General features: G+C 33.7%; 2 protein-coding genes across 5 annotated transcripts in view; one reads left to right on the top strand and one right to left on the bottom strand.

Annotated features, from left to right (window-relative positions):
* The first annotated feature begins 156 nt into the window (after window positions 1–156).
* Window positions 157–13,220, top strand: LOC143228852 (microtubule nucleation factor SSNA1-like). Of its 4 annotated transcripts, none has more exons than XM_076460249.1 (4): window positions 157–423; window positions 1,613–1,812; window positions 2,229–2,333; window positions 12,603–13,218. In XM_076460249.1, exons 1-3 carry the CDS (start codon window positions 372–374, stop codon window positions 2,325–2,327), a joined length of 351 nt encoding a protein of 116 aa, XP_076316364.1. In that variant the 5' UTR covers window positions 157–371; the 3' UTR covers window positions 2,328–2,333; window positions 12,603–13,218. The 4 variants fall into 4 exon arrangements, with proteins under 4 accessions (XP_076316364.1, XP_076316365.1, XP_076316366.1 ...); XM_076460250.1 differs by lacking the exon at window positions 12,603–13,218 and adding an exon at window positions 6,288–6,412; XM_076460251.1 differs by lacking the exon at window positions 2,229–2,333 and having other exon boundaries at window positions 12,603–13,220.
* Window positions 11,979–14,197, bottom strand: part of LOC143228851 (transmembrane channel-like protein 1) — a 77,854-nt gene continuing 75,635 nt past the window's right edge. The window contains exons 23-24 of the mRNA XM_076460246.1: window positions 13,455–13,606; window positions 11,979–12,262 (exon numbers count right to left, since the gene is read on the bottom strand). Of these exons, the coding sequence (XP_076316361.1) occupies window positions 12,165–12,262; window positions 13,455–13,606 (250 nt within the window). The 3' untranslated portion in view covers window positions 11,979–12,164. The remainder of the gene's footprint in view (window positions 12,263–13,454; window positions 13,607–14,197) is intronic.

Below are 14,197 nucleotides of genomic sequence, written 5' to 3'. Positions count from 1 at the left end.
TTAAATATCAGAGTTAGTTCTTATCAATTTACTTTTGTCATTCTACAAAAATATTTATTTCAACCAACCTCATGATAAATATTATTGGTTTGTTTTTATTTTATATATATATATATATTAATAGTTTTTAAAAACTTCGTGAGAGGGCGAGTTTAAAACTTAACAGTGGGATTGGCGCTTAACAAGGTAGTCGGCGTTGGGTATCGATAATGTTCTGTAATGTGGAAAATAGTGTTATGTCAATAATATTGGTCTATAAATATTACCATGTGTAACAACATCATTATTTTATTTAAAATGTAAATAGAGATTTGTTTGTTAAGGAACAAAAATAACATTTTGTTGAATGAGATCTGTATTATGCCTTTGGAATGTCCCAAGCAGGTGCAGCACTTCAAACTTACAACAACGAACTCGTGACATGTAAGTTGAAACAACTATTGCTAATTGTATTCAACTGTTTGGAGCAGTGTAGCTGAAGGGGAAAATTACACCCAGCAAAAATTATTATTTCAATCATTATTAATCCTTATTTTTTTCCTTAGTGCAGTTTAAATATAAAACTTACGTTATTAATTATGTCACATAATTAAACAAATGCTAACTTAGGCTTATGTAATTAATATATTTTACTTGTTGGTTGTGTTCTATTATGTATGTTTCAGATAGTTAAGTCCTTTAACCTATTTTGATTCAAAGTAAATATGTTTTAAAGACTTAACTATCTGAAACATACATAATAGAACACAACCAACAAGTAAAATATATTAATTACATAAGCCTAAGTTAGCATTTGTTTAATTATCTGCAATATCATAATACTTCCAGATATATATATGTGTAGAAATTTGTGAAACATCTTTGTTAATAAGTTCATTATAACATATAAGAATAAAGGACCTGTTGATTCATTTAGACTAACCCATCCACTAAAACGTCTATAACATTTACAGTTACCTATCATTATTTAAATGTTTGTTAATCTTTCATTCAAATTCGCTGCTTCCACAATGTCTGAAAACAAACCATTTTAAAGGCGAACTGTGTTAACTAATGACTCCTACTTTACCAAAATATATTTTTTCCCTATCCTAGCATTCTCAGCATTAAGTATGAAAAAAAGATGGTTCTGTTAGTGTTATCTTATAGAATAGTTTTTCAGATACTGATATGGTGTGTTTTAATATGAATCCCTATAAGTTTTATGGATCTGGTTGGTTACATTTAAGGTGGACTCGTTTCTTTATTGGATGATGAGTTAACTGGCCTTCTGTCACTTAGTTTTTATTTTATTATTTTGTTAAAAATTGTATATGAGAATTTCATGCAGAGAATAAATTATTCTTTTAGCCTACAAAGCTATTAAATTAGTCTGTTTTTAATAATGCTTCCAATGGATATTAATAAGTAGGATGAGTAACTTGAGGGAAATAAAAGCATGACCAGTCTTGGTTAGGAGGTGAATGATTCCAAAGTGAATGTGTTATAATGTAGAATCATGCTTTGGTTATTTCGTTGACATGTAGCTAAAGATAAAACTTTAAAAATTTGTAAGAACATTTTTGTGTAGAGAATTTTAAAATGTTTGTTACATTCTGTTGATAAAATCTAGGTATTGAAGAACTGTGTGCTAAGCGAGAAGAAATTCAACAACAAATCTCGGATGAAGAGAAGAGACGAAGTACCTTACAACGTGACATTCAGGTGCTTTCCAATCAGCTGGCTGAGCTGAATGAGTCACTTTCAGCGAAGATAGCTGTTCGAGAAGAGTATGACAAACTTATAAGTGACACGCAAGAAGCCTATGCGAAGGTAATTGTTGCATTTACTACTATTTTGTCATAATACAAAAAGGAATTATTACATTTCATTAGTGATGTTATTATACAGCCATTTATATTCTTATAATTTTTTTGCTCTTATAAATTTTTAAATTTACAAGAATGAAAGTAAGTGCTCGACTTTCACAGTTTTATCACATTCTACCTGTAGTTATTTCTTATAAATGAAGAAATTTTGTAGTACAGACATTTATTTATAATATTTCAATCTTTGCCATGGAATAATTATTAGATTTTATTATTAAAAAACCATTTTGAAGGAAAATCTTTATACTAGAAAATTTACTGGGTGAATGGTTACTTTATTTCTTTAATATTAAATATTTTCTTTTAATATAGGTAGAAATTGGTTAATTAGTGTTGACTGTATTCTGTTCTGTGTGTTAGATACTGAAAAGTTCTCAAGCTCTACTTGGACTAGTAAAGACAGAAGGTTCAAAGCTGTCGCAGAAAAACTTCCCCAAAAACGATGTGAAAGACAGTTAGTAAGAAGTGTGTAACATTAAAAGCCTAATTACGTAATCAGAGATTTAACATTTTTTCTCAGAGAAAGAGATATTTAGTAACTCATGTACTTCCAAAGATTTGTTTAAAAGTATTTATAAAATGGTACAGTTGTAAGAGTACCTAAATATTCACACAAGATATTATCATGGAAGAAAATACTTAAACGACATTGCAGGGAGAACTGAGATTGGGGACAGGAGGGGAGGTATACCATACAGAAAGGAAATCCCTGATTATTATTATTATTATTTTCTTTTTGAGCTTCAGGGTTTTTCTATTTGTGAATTTAAAGAAAGGAAAGTGGTTTCTTTCCTATGTATTTCATTTATAGTTTGTGTAAATTTTCAGTTTGTAAATACAGGTAAACATCGATATAAAACGCATCGATAAAGCGCGATAATCAGTTGGGCGCGATGGGGTCTTAGGCCCCAAATTTTTTGGGGTTTCTACAGAGGCCGCCGCTTAATATTACCACTGCTTAATGTAATCAGCCGGTTAATGTGATCAAAAATCAAAAACCAAATCCACTTCAATCTTTTTGTATGGTTTTCACGCCGCATATTGTGATCAAACCCCGGCCTGCATGTAATAATTCCTGGTGCTGTCAACTGCAGTAAAGTACATAATCTGCCAGTCATAGGATAGCTCTCAGTGCGTAGGCAAGAAGTATCAAAACTTTATTTTCATTAAAACCACAAGTCATCCTTGATCGACCGATGGATGACGAAGGATGAGTCATATACACCAGTGACAGTGGCATGAAGTGCTGCAAACGATAGCGTCAATGTTGAAACCATATAAATTTTTAAGAAACAGCTCGCTCCCCAGAAGCTTTCAGACGAAATAGTTTCTTGGAAATCTGTGACGTCAGCTATTCCCTTTTATTCTAATATCGCCGAATAACTGAAAGGTCTTGTAACACCAGCTCGTAGGCAGAATTTCGTCGACCGAATCAATTTTGTCGTGAGTGAATGGGATAGTGACCATCCGGTGGCGACAGACTGCGATTTTCATATTTTTTCAACATACAGCGTATTTATACCCATGGAGAAGAGAGGCACCAAAAGGAATGCTTACACAGTACAAGAGAAGATACAGATTGTGCAGCGAATCCGGAACGGGAAGCAAGGACCAAGATTATGAAAGAAATAGGAGTTCCAGAGTCTACACTTCGAGGTTGGCTGAAGAATGACGATCAACTGAGAGAATTCTGCAACCAGGTAGACAGGATGACAGGACTACAGAGGAAGAAAGCCAAGACAGCAGCAGATCCAGCAGTGGACATGGAAGTTTATGATTGGTTTGTGAGACTTCGAGCAGACAACATTCTCATCTCAGGACCCATGGTCCTTGCAAAGGCAGAGAAGACCTACCAGCAACTATACCAGAAAGAAGATTGGCAGCCCACCCATGGATGGCTACAGAGATTCAAGGAGCGCACGGCATCAACCAGATCAAGATTTGTGGAGAGGCAAAGTCGGCAGATATAGCAGCAGCAGTGGAATTCATCCCTCAACTACAGGATTACATCAAGGAGAATAACTTGGAACTGAACCAGATCTACAATTGTGATGAGACAGCACTTTACTACAAGGCTATGCCAGATAGGACATTCGCACTTCGGACAGAGACCCAGACATCAGGATATAAGCAAGTCAAAGACAGAGCAACTTTACTTTTCACCTGTAACTGGAGCGGCACCCACAAGATTCGACCACTACTCATTGGCAAGTTTCGACAACCAAGATGTTTCCATCACCTCAACATGAAGACACTACCACTTGACTACAACAGGAGCAAAAATGCATGGATGACAGCAACAATCTTTGAAGAATGGTTTCATCAGGAATTTGTCCCAGCGGTCAGGAAGCACCTCAGAACACAGAAGAAAGAAGAGAAGGCCGTACTACTATTGGATAATTGCCCAGCACACCCGCCGCAGAGAACCTCACCAGCAGAGATGGAAAGATTACCGTACTCTACTTACCCAAAAACACCACCAGCAAGATTCAACCACTTGACCAAGGGATCATCGCCAGCTTCAAGAAATAATACAGAGCTCAACTGGTCAAGGCCATAGTCGATGATATCAGCAACGTACCAGAGTTCTTGAAGAAGATGACCATCAAGGACGCCATCTACATGAGCAGCATAGCATGGAACAAGATAAGCCAGAGCACCATCAACAATTGTTGGAATAAAGGACTCAAAGAAGCAGCACCAGAACCACAACCAGAACCAATAGAAGAAAAAGATGACATTTTCCATGGGTTTACAGCAGAAGAAGTAGCAGAGGCAGAAAGGAAGTTTGTAGACTACCAGGATGGACAACCCTTGACAACCCTTGTGAAGCAGTGGGCCGAGATTGACGAAGTAGCACCAGTTACCCAGCCACCCCTCACAGATGAAGAGATCCAGAAAGCAATAGAGAACCCAGCGGCAGCACCCACAGATTTTACCACTCCAGATGAAGAAGAAGAAGATGACCCCATTCCAGAAGAACTCAGGAATTGCATCACCTCAACTCAGGCAGTACAGTACACAGAACAACTTCTATATTGGCCAGAACACCACAATCTAGGAATTTGCAAGATACTACAGATCCAGGACCTAATGAGAACTGCGAAGAGGATGCGAAACCAAGGAGGAAGACAACAGACACTTTTGGAGGCTTTTGAAAGAAAGAAGACTACTGAGTAACTATAAATTTGTGCATTTCAACTTGTTTTATGTGCTTACTATATTTTATTGTTACTAAATTTTTTGAAACATCCGTTTTTGTTTCAGTACTGAATTCGTATTTTAAACTTTGCCATGACATTTTTTTATCTGGTAGTTATTTGACTTCTGTTTGTACTTAGATTTTAATAATTACTAAATAAATTATCAAAATTAATTACTATATGTATTAACTTTTAAAATTGAACTGATTTTAATCAGCGTCTAATCGTAAAAACGATCACATGATTGCTCTGACGGAACTACTTTTAGAATATCAGCCCCCATCAAAGTAATGAATTCGATAAATTTCTTTAGAATTCTGCTTTTTACATTTAATTTCAGTCTTAAAATTGAGTTTAATAAATAAAAAAAATGCTATATCATTGGTGTAAGTAGTTTTGTTTGTTTTTCTTTATTTCACTACAAAAGCGCGTAAATTTTGCATTATCGCTCACCCGAGGGTCAAAAAAAATATATAATCAAATCGGTATAAGGCGCAATCAGATACAATGCGGTCGAATTTTTTGGACCCCAACTAGCGCCTTATATCGATGTTTGACTGTATATAGTTATTTGATTTTAAAAATCATTAAAAAAAGAAAAGAAACAATGTTAAAAGTTTTCTTCAAGAACCGTTCATAAATTTTATTCCATTAGCCATAAAATTCCTTGTATTGTGGCTCATAAACTCATAAATAAATTTTAAGTTCTGGAATTCTCTGTGTTATTAGAAATCTACTAATTCTTTATTATTATTTCTAAAACTACAAGAATGATATCATGACAGATAACGTGCATCTTTAGATTTCACTTAGGTTTGTTTTTACGTATCGTAGGATCAAACGTCTTAGATGTTCATCATAAGTAAAGATTAGTCTTATCACTAGGAATGGTTAACTTCTTCAGTTAGTTAAGTCTTGTGAAACAAATGTTGATCTTGTAGATAACAAGACTGCTTTGTTATTAGTAGTGAAGCTGATTGAGCTTGGCTACAAGTAACTACCTCAGTATGAATTACAGCCTTATTTGCAATATTATATACAGTTTGTCTCATTTAAGAAGATATTAACTTGATGTGTAAACTGGAATGTTGGAAACTGCTTATCGTAAAAATAAACACAAGCGTATTGGATGATTCTTCAAAATTCTTTCATCTTTTGTTAATGAAAAGCGAAAGACTCGATATTGTACTTTACACATTTTTTTTTTTTACAACAGGAAGTTGCTGTTCATTCCAGTTTACTCACCATGAATACTCTAAACAATCTGTCGGAGAACAAAATATTGACTTGTGTAAAAGGATTACAAGGATGAACTTGAAGATGTCAGAGTTATCGTATGGGAATATGTTGAGGTTTCTTGCATTATTTGCATTTAAGAAAATAAGTTTATGGGATTATGTGGAGAATTTGATAAAAATTTGAGAAGAAACGAACTTAAATTTGGAAAGACGGTTAAATTTCAGTTAAGTCTTTTTATCATCTAACAGGACAGTTAATTTATGGTTGAGTTGTCACTAGCTCATCACAAGAGCTTAAGAGGATGGTCGATGATTTCCTGAAAGCTAAAGAGTGAGTGTATTAACTGATTACAATTTAACTTATAACTTAGTCTTATGAAAAGGCAAAAAAAACAAACAAAAATGAGAAAAAAAACATTCTTGCATGAGTTGACAAGGAACAACAACTTCTAATATTACAAATTATGTTTTGATACAACTGGTGAGTACTTTAGGCTTAACAACAAACAAATGTACTTGATTAATTTCTTTTGAATTTTGTGTAAAGCTGTGTGTACTAGCTGTAATTTAGAGGGACAACAGCTAATCAAAACTGCCAACCACCAACTCCTGGATTGCTCTTTTTACCAATAAATTGTGGGATTGATTGGAACATTATAACACCCCCAAGGCTGAAAGGGTGAAGGTGTTTGGTGATGGGCAACATAATGAGAATATTTTAATTACTTGAATAATTGCAAATTGTAATTAGAAACTAATTTTGATTATATTTGTGATATTAATTAATAAGGTTTTAATTTGAATTAATTGACATAATCAGTGTTCACAAGTAATCAAGTTAGTTGCCCAGCTCAATTCATATCTTGACATAAGTTGCATAAGCCTCATTTTAGGTGTTTTTGGTGTAGGCCCATGAAGGTTTAATACAGTGGTTTTAAACAATTGGAAGAAGGTAATTTCATACACCATAGATACATAAACATTATTATACAGAATACCATCTTAATATATTATATCCATGTAGTATATATTATCCGTATAATCAAAGAGTATAATTGTTTCAGTTATAAAACTCATTAACTTTCACGCATGGTAGATACGTCGGAAGCTCAGGCGTTTTCTTATAGAGAATCTGTGTCCAATCTTTGTATTCTTGCCCTCCTGGAAGAAAGATTAGTAAAATATGAGTTATAAAATGAACCCGTGTCTAAAAACTGTGCATTTCTAATAATGGTTTTTGAATCAAGTCCAATTGAAATACCTGACAGTAATTTAGGTTTAAAAGTTATTGAAGTCTCAAAACAAAAAGGGATGTTAGGGCTATGGTTCATGAAGTAATATTAATTATTTTAAATAAAGTAACCTACATTGTCATGATTTATCAAGAGTTTCCAACAAGATGCACTATTTCAAGCACTCACGGTTAATGAAGTACCTCTTTCAGTCTTGATTATAAAAACATATTTACTGATTTACAGAGTAACCCATAAAGTCAAGATTTACAAAATGTACCCCTCACAACATAGATGTTATCGTGATTAATGACATACTCCTTAAAATATAATATCAAATGTAATTGTGGCTGATAGAGTATCCCTTGTGATTTGTAAAGTATCTCTTGTAGAACAGACTATCCCTTGTGATTTGTAAAGTATCTCTTGTAGAACAGACTATCCCTTGTGATTTGTAAAATATCTCTTGTAGAACAGACTATCCCTTGTGATTTGTAAAGAATCTCTTGTAGAACAGACTATCCCTTGTGATTTGTAAAGTATCTCTTGCAGAACAGACTATCCCTTGTGATTTGTAAAGTATCTCTTGTAGAACAGACTATCCCTTGTGATTTGTAAAGTATCTCTTGTAGAACAGACTATCCCTTGTGATTTGTAAAGTATCTCTTGTAGAACAGACTATCCCTTGTGATTTGTAAAGTATCTCTTGTAGAACAGACTATCCCTTGTGATTTGTAAAGTATCTCTTGTAGAACAGACTATCCCTTGTGATTTGTAAAGTATCTCTTGTAGAACAGACTATCCCTTGTGATTTGTAAAGTATCTCTTGTAGAACAGACTATCCCTTGTGATTTGTAAAGTATCTCTTGTAGAACAGACTATCCCTTGTGATTTGTAAAGAATCTCTTGTAGAACAGACTATCCCTTGTGATTTGTAAAGTATCTCTTGTAGAACAGACTATCCCTTGTGATTTGTAAAGTATCTCTTGTAGAACAGACTATCCCTTGTGATTTGTAAAGTATCTCTTGTAGAACAGACTATCCCTTGTGATTTGTAAAGTATCTCTTGTAGAACAGACTATCCCTTGTGATTTGTAAAGTATCTCTTGTAGAACAGACTATCCCTTGTGATTTGTAAAGTATCTCTTGTAGAACAGACTATCCCTTGTGATTTGTAAAGTATCTCTTGTAGAACAGACTATCCCTTGTGATTTGTAAAGTATCTCTTGTAGAACAGACTATCCCTTGTGATTTGTAAAGAATCTCTTGTAGAACAGACTATCCCTTGTGATTTGTAAAGTATCTCATGTAGAACAGACTATCCCTTGTGATTTGTAAAGTATCTCATGTAGAACAGACTATCCCTTGTGATTTGTAAAGTATCTCATGTAGAACAGACTATCCCTTGTGATTTGTAAAGAATCTCTTGTAGAACAGACTATCTTTTGTGATTTGTAAAGTATCTCTTGTAGAACAGACTATCCCTTGTGATTTGTAAAGTATCTCTTGTAGAACAGACTATCCCTTGTGATTTGTAAAGTATCTCTTGTAGAACAGACTATCCCTTGTGATTTGTAAAGTATCTCTTGTAGAACAGACTATCCCTTGTGATTTGTAAAGTATCTCTTGTAGAACAGACTATCCCTTGTGATTTGTAAAGTATCTCTTGTAGAACAGACTATCCCTTGCGATTTGTAAAGTATCTCTTGTAGAACAGACTATCCCTTGCGATTTGTAAAGTATCTCTTGTAGAACAGACTATCCCTTGTGATTTGTAAAGTATCTCTTGTAGAACAGACTATCCCTTGTGATTTGTAAAGAATCTCTTGTAGAACAGACTATCCCTTGCGATTTGTAAAGAATCTCTTGTAGAACAGACTATCCCTTGTGATTTGTAAAGAATCTCTTGTAGAACAGACTATCCCTTGTGATTTGTAAAGTATCTCTTGTAGAACAGACTATCCCTTGTGATTTGTAAAGTATCTCTTGTAGAACAGACTATCCCTTGTGATTTGTAAAGTATCTCTTGTAGAACAGACTATCCCTTGTGATTTGTAAAGTATCTCTTGTAGAACAGACTATCCCTTGTGATTTGTAAAGTATCTCTTGTAGAACAGACTATCCCTTGTGATTTGTAAAGTATCTCTTGTAGAACAGACTATCCCTTGTGATTTGTAAAGTATCTCTTGTAGAACAGACTATCCCTTGTGATTTGTAAAGTATCTCTTGTAGAACAGACTATCCCTTGTGATTTGTAAAGTATCTCTTGTAGAACAGACTATCCCTTGTGATTTGTAAAGAGTCTCTTGTAGAACAGACTATCCCTTGATTTGATTTGTAAAGTATCTCTTGTAGAACAGACTATCCCTTGCGATTTGTAAAGTATCTCTTGTAGAACAGACTATCCCTTGTGATTTGTAAAGTATCTTGTAGAACAGACTATCCCTTGCGATTTGTAAAGAGTCTCTTGTAGAACAGACTATCCCTTGTGATTTGTAAAGTATCTCTTGTAGAACAGACTATCCCTTGTGATTTGTAAAGAATCTCTTGTAGAACAGACTATCCCTTGCGATTTGTAAAGTATCTCTTGTAGAACAGACTATCCCTTGTGATTTGTAAATAATCTCTTGTAGAACAGGCTTTTATAATGTCCCAAAATAAATTATACACCAAAAACAAGTTTTTTTTATTGGCTGTGGCATGACGTAGCTTAGAGGTTTCCCACCTCTAGTTTTCTCTATTTAAAGTCCTAGTATGGCCTTATGGGTAAGGCACAAATGTATGAATCCAATCAGTTATCATGCTAATGCTTTCAGCTGTGGAGGCATTATATTGTGATGGTCAATCATACTGTCTGTTGGTAAAAGAATAGCCTAAAAGATGGCAGTGGGTGATGTTTACTAGTAGCTGATTTCTTTGAAGTCTGGTGGTACAAAATCAGGGACAGCTAAAGCAGATAGCCCTCTAGTAGTGTTGTACAAAATGCACGAAGCAAACCCACATTAAAGAACATTTTGAAATACTTGTAATTAATTAGTCGTGAGGTGTTACTTCAAACTATAGCAGCCAGTCTGAGCTCTCCATGACTCAATCAGGCTATAACTTGGAGTGACAGTAGAAATGATTTTGGCAAAAGACCTGGTTACGATTAGCGTATAACAGTAAGCACATTACTGAGCTGCTATTATACAAATGTTTTTTTGTTGGAAGCAACTGTTGGGTCAGTAAAGAATTGTATAATTAAAATTTTCACTTTTATTATGAGGTAACATGCTTAATTTTAACTAATTAATTGTAATAATTATTTTGTTTTTAGGATTTTAATTTTTCTATCGTTGAGCAATTTTTAAACAAATCACAGCATTTGATATCTGGAAATTATCCATTAATTCCTCAACGAGTCGCTAGTCGAGTTTTAGAAATGTCAGAGAGTTACTTGACAAATTCACATTTGTTCTCCAGTAATACCCATAACTTTACGTTTATCTAACCTGTGTCATAAAACATTCATTAGAATAGGTTGAAACAAGATTAATTTTTTTTTTTTTTTTTTGAATGATGTGACAGTCCATAAAAATAAATTATTTTGGCTTTCTGGTGTAAGCTTATTAGTTTTATGATGGGGAAATTTCAACTTAATGTCATAGGTGGATATGCTTTGACATAGTTTCTTAACATGGACTGTTGTGTTAAAGAAATATTTAGTAACTTTTTACAAAAATATGTAATGTTACAAATTTCTTAGTAGTTTCAGTAAATTGATAAAATATCTAACTGTATTATGTGAACGTAGAGACGCGTGTTGAAAGTGTTCTAAAAACTATTATAAATTATTGACTATCAGCTAAGGTTATTTATTCTTTTTCCTGATTCTCAAAATAAGCATGGCATTTAATGAAGTGTGATATATTCCTATGTAGTTTGTGTTGTATTGTTATTACTCCATTATTTACCATGGTTACCATTAACTTCAGGCCTAAGGTTTTTCTTTCTTTTAAAAAAAAAAACAAGTGACTTGAACGTTGAAAATAACTGAACAGATAAGTTAAGATTACCGCAGTAAAGTATCCACAGGAGTTGAACGTCTTTCAGTGTTCAACATCGGTGACATGTTTGTGACCGGTGGAGCTTTATACGTTCCAGCCAGTGCTTCTTTTGTGGACACGTTGGGATTAAGTGTGCTGCAGTCATGGGCTTGCTGGTGTGGTTTTCTGTGAACCTGCATGGTGTTACAATCAGAAGGTGCTTCTGTTAGTGTTCTTTGATGTGGTAGTGCACTTGTTGCCTGATCGTTTATTTTAGAATAAGCTTCAATGAAACCTGATGAATTGAGCGTTTCCGATTCAGAAGAGTCTTCATCATGATGGTGCTTCTGCATTTTACACAAAGCTGAAGGTGTATCCATTTCTTTAAAGCCATTACTATCTTGTGCTGCCAAGGAGATTGTAGATAGCATTTGGATCTTCCCTAGAATATTGGAGTCTGTTAGGGAAAGAGATGTGTCATCTGTGGAGGGGCTGTTATCAGCTGGCTCAATACTCCCTTGTTCTTCTGAATTATCCATTTGATTGTTGTCTCCAGTGGCATTCTGTCTGCTATGAAGGAGAGCATGTTCCATGTCATTTATAGAGAACACCATTTCTGGTGTTGGTTCAGAATTTCCAGTTCTAGGATGGTTATTTCCTGCCCTGTCTGTTTGTAATCATCAGATCTGGTTGGATCTGTAATAAATAAATAAAAAAAAAAAAACCCATCAACTTTGAAAGGTACGAAAATGAACTTAAATGTGGAAATATAATGTTATGAAAATAATTTGTTTCTAAAGTGGAATTTGAGTTAACTGTGTGTGTAATATATATGTCAGTGAAAATGAATAATGTTAATGAAGTTAAATAAGCAAAATCATAAGAAAGGACTGCATTAAAAACAGTAAATCCAAACCTCTGACTAATTATATTAGTTTGTTATAACTTAAAAACACAAGTCAAAACAAAAAATGCTGCACTAATTGAAAAGATTCCAGAGTACAAGATATAATGTGGGATTATAAAATTACCCTAGGTTTTGGAGGTGACTGAAAAAGTAGGACCCACAGTGCAGTGGGGATACACCATCTATCAGTTTTAACCTCCAATTGCCAGTCTTGCAGAAAAAATAAAAGAGCAGCAATAGATATAGAAATTAGGAGAGCGAGATGTGGAAGTCAAGCCTACAATGTGTATTGCATCTATATCACCCTTCACTGCATGTAGACAGTTGTGGGAAGGTGACTGTTTTCCAATGTAAAGAAGAAAAAATTATACACACACACACACATCAGTTGATTATTTACAGGCAAGTATAACAGAGAATGATGCATGGCATTTATTTTATATTAGAAATCTTTTAGAAATGAGTTGTATTTTTAATTTATCACAGTGAGGGTGCTATAATATTGCTAACTCCTTGGGGTTTACGAATTTATAATGTTTATCCTGGGGTAAACTAAGAAAAAGAAATTGACTAATGGCTTTATATAAATAACAATATTGTTCTCATTAATGTTTTGTTGATGGCAAATAAACTGATAAAATTAAATGTATGTTCAGAAACTGTTCATTAGTTTGTTTGTTTTTTTGTTTACAAAGCATGATGTAAAATGGATGGATGGCAATAGACTCAACACCATTTTGATTTTTAATAAACTAAAATGTTTCTCTACAGTTTGTTACTTTTTGTATCATTTCAAGAAAGAACGAAGAACTGTGTTATCAAAACACTTAGAATGTGTTGCTTTTAGATCGAGGCACAGTTATATACATTAATAAATTGAAATTACCAAATTTGACAAGTTTTATGTGTTGCTGTAACTTTTAAGATGTCTGATGATTAAGCTTATCAGAGTTAACATTTTCCAAAGGACTAACTAGTTACTTGTGCTATCTGTGCTTTGTTGATGATACAGTTTTCTCTCTTCATTTATGGTGGGCTGACTGATAGTAATGACAGGTACGTCTTCAGTGTCCAAACGTTCTCTCTCTCTTCTTGAGAACTCCTCTGGGGCTTTAGCATCTGATTTCTTATCTCTAAAGATTAATATATTTAAAAATGTCAGACATTTCTCTTAGAAGAGACATTATTTGAAAAACAATTTCATAAATCAGGATTTATCATTAGGCTGTAAACCCCTGTGTTAGGGTCCAATAAAGAAACATCATTTTGGTGAAAGTAACGAAGGAAACAAAGTCCTTAGTACACGAAATTCTTTTTAAACATTTCTTATATGGTTAACCCAAATTCTTTCTTTTGGCATAGCAAACAGTGTGTCCAAAATTCGGATCTTGGAAACTACCGCACTTATCATAACTGGGTAATATTTTTATAACTAAGCGTATTTTTTTTATAGATGAACACTAAATAAAAAAATGCAATTTCCACAAACAGTCATATGTTTGAGATTTAACCAATAAAAACTAAGTTTCAAATACATAAAACAATAAAAAAAAACTTTTAAAAATTACGTTTTTCTATGGTAAAAATCTCGTGGATGTTGTAACAGAACAGCAAAACACTTTCATTGATAACTCCATCTGAAAAGAAATAATTCGATGAAATTTACTTTGTGATGATAGCTTTATTTAAACTTCCAATAAAATCTTTCTCATGGGTAATGAATA

The sequence above is a fragment of the Tachypleus tridentatus genome, chromosome 10 (assembly GCF_004210375.1).
Source record: "Tachypleus tridentatus isolate NWPU-2018 chromosome 10, ASM421037v1, whole genome shotgun sequence".
Taxonomy (NCBI): domain Eukaryota; kingdom Metazoa; phylum Arthropoda; class Merostomata; order Xiphosura; family Limulidae; genus Tachypleus; species Tachypleus tridentatus.
The sequence above is the reverse complement of the archived record's forward strand: the minus strand, read 5'-3'. Positions and strand labels throughout refer to the sequence as shown.

Bases quoted from the DNA above. Each gene is read 5' to 3' on its own strand.
- LOC143228852 (XM_076460249.1), top strand. From the start codon at position 372: ATGTCCCAAGCAGGTGCAGCACTTCAAACTTACAACAACGAACTCGTG. The intron at 424-1,612 runs GTAAGTTGAAAC...GATAAAATCTAG, and splicing joins CAACAACGAACTCGTGACAT to GTATTGAAGAACTGTGTGCT. The intron at 1,813-2,228 runs GTAATTGTTGCA...TCTGTGTGTTAG, and splicing joins CGCAAGAAGCCTATGCGAAG to ATACTGAAAAGTTCTCAAGC.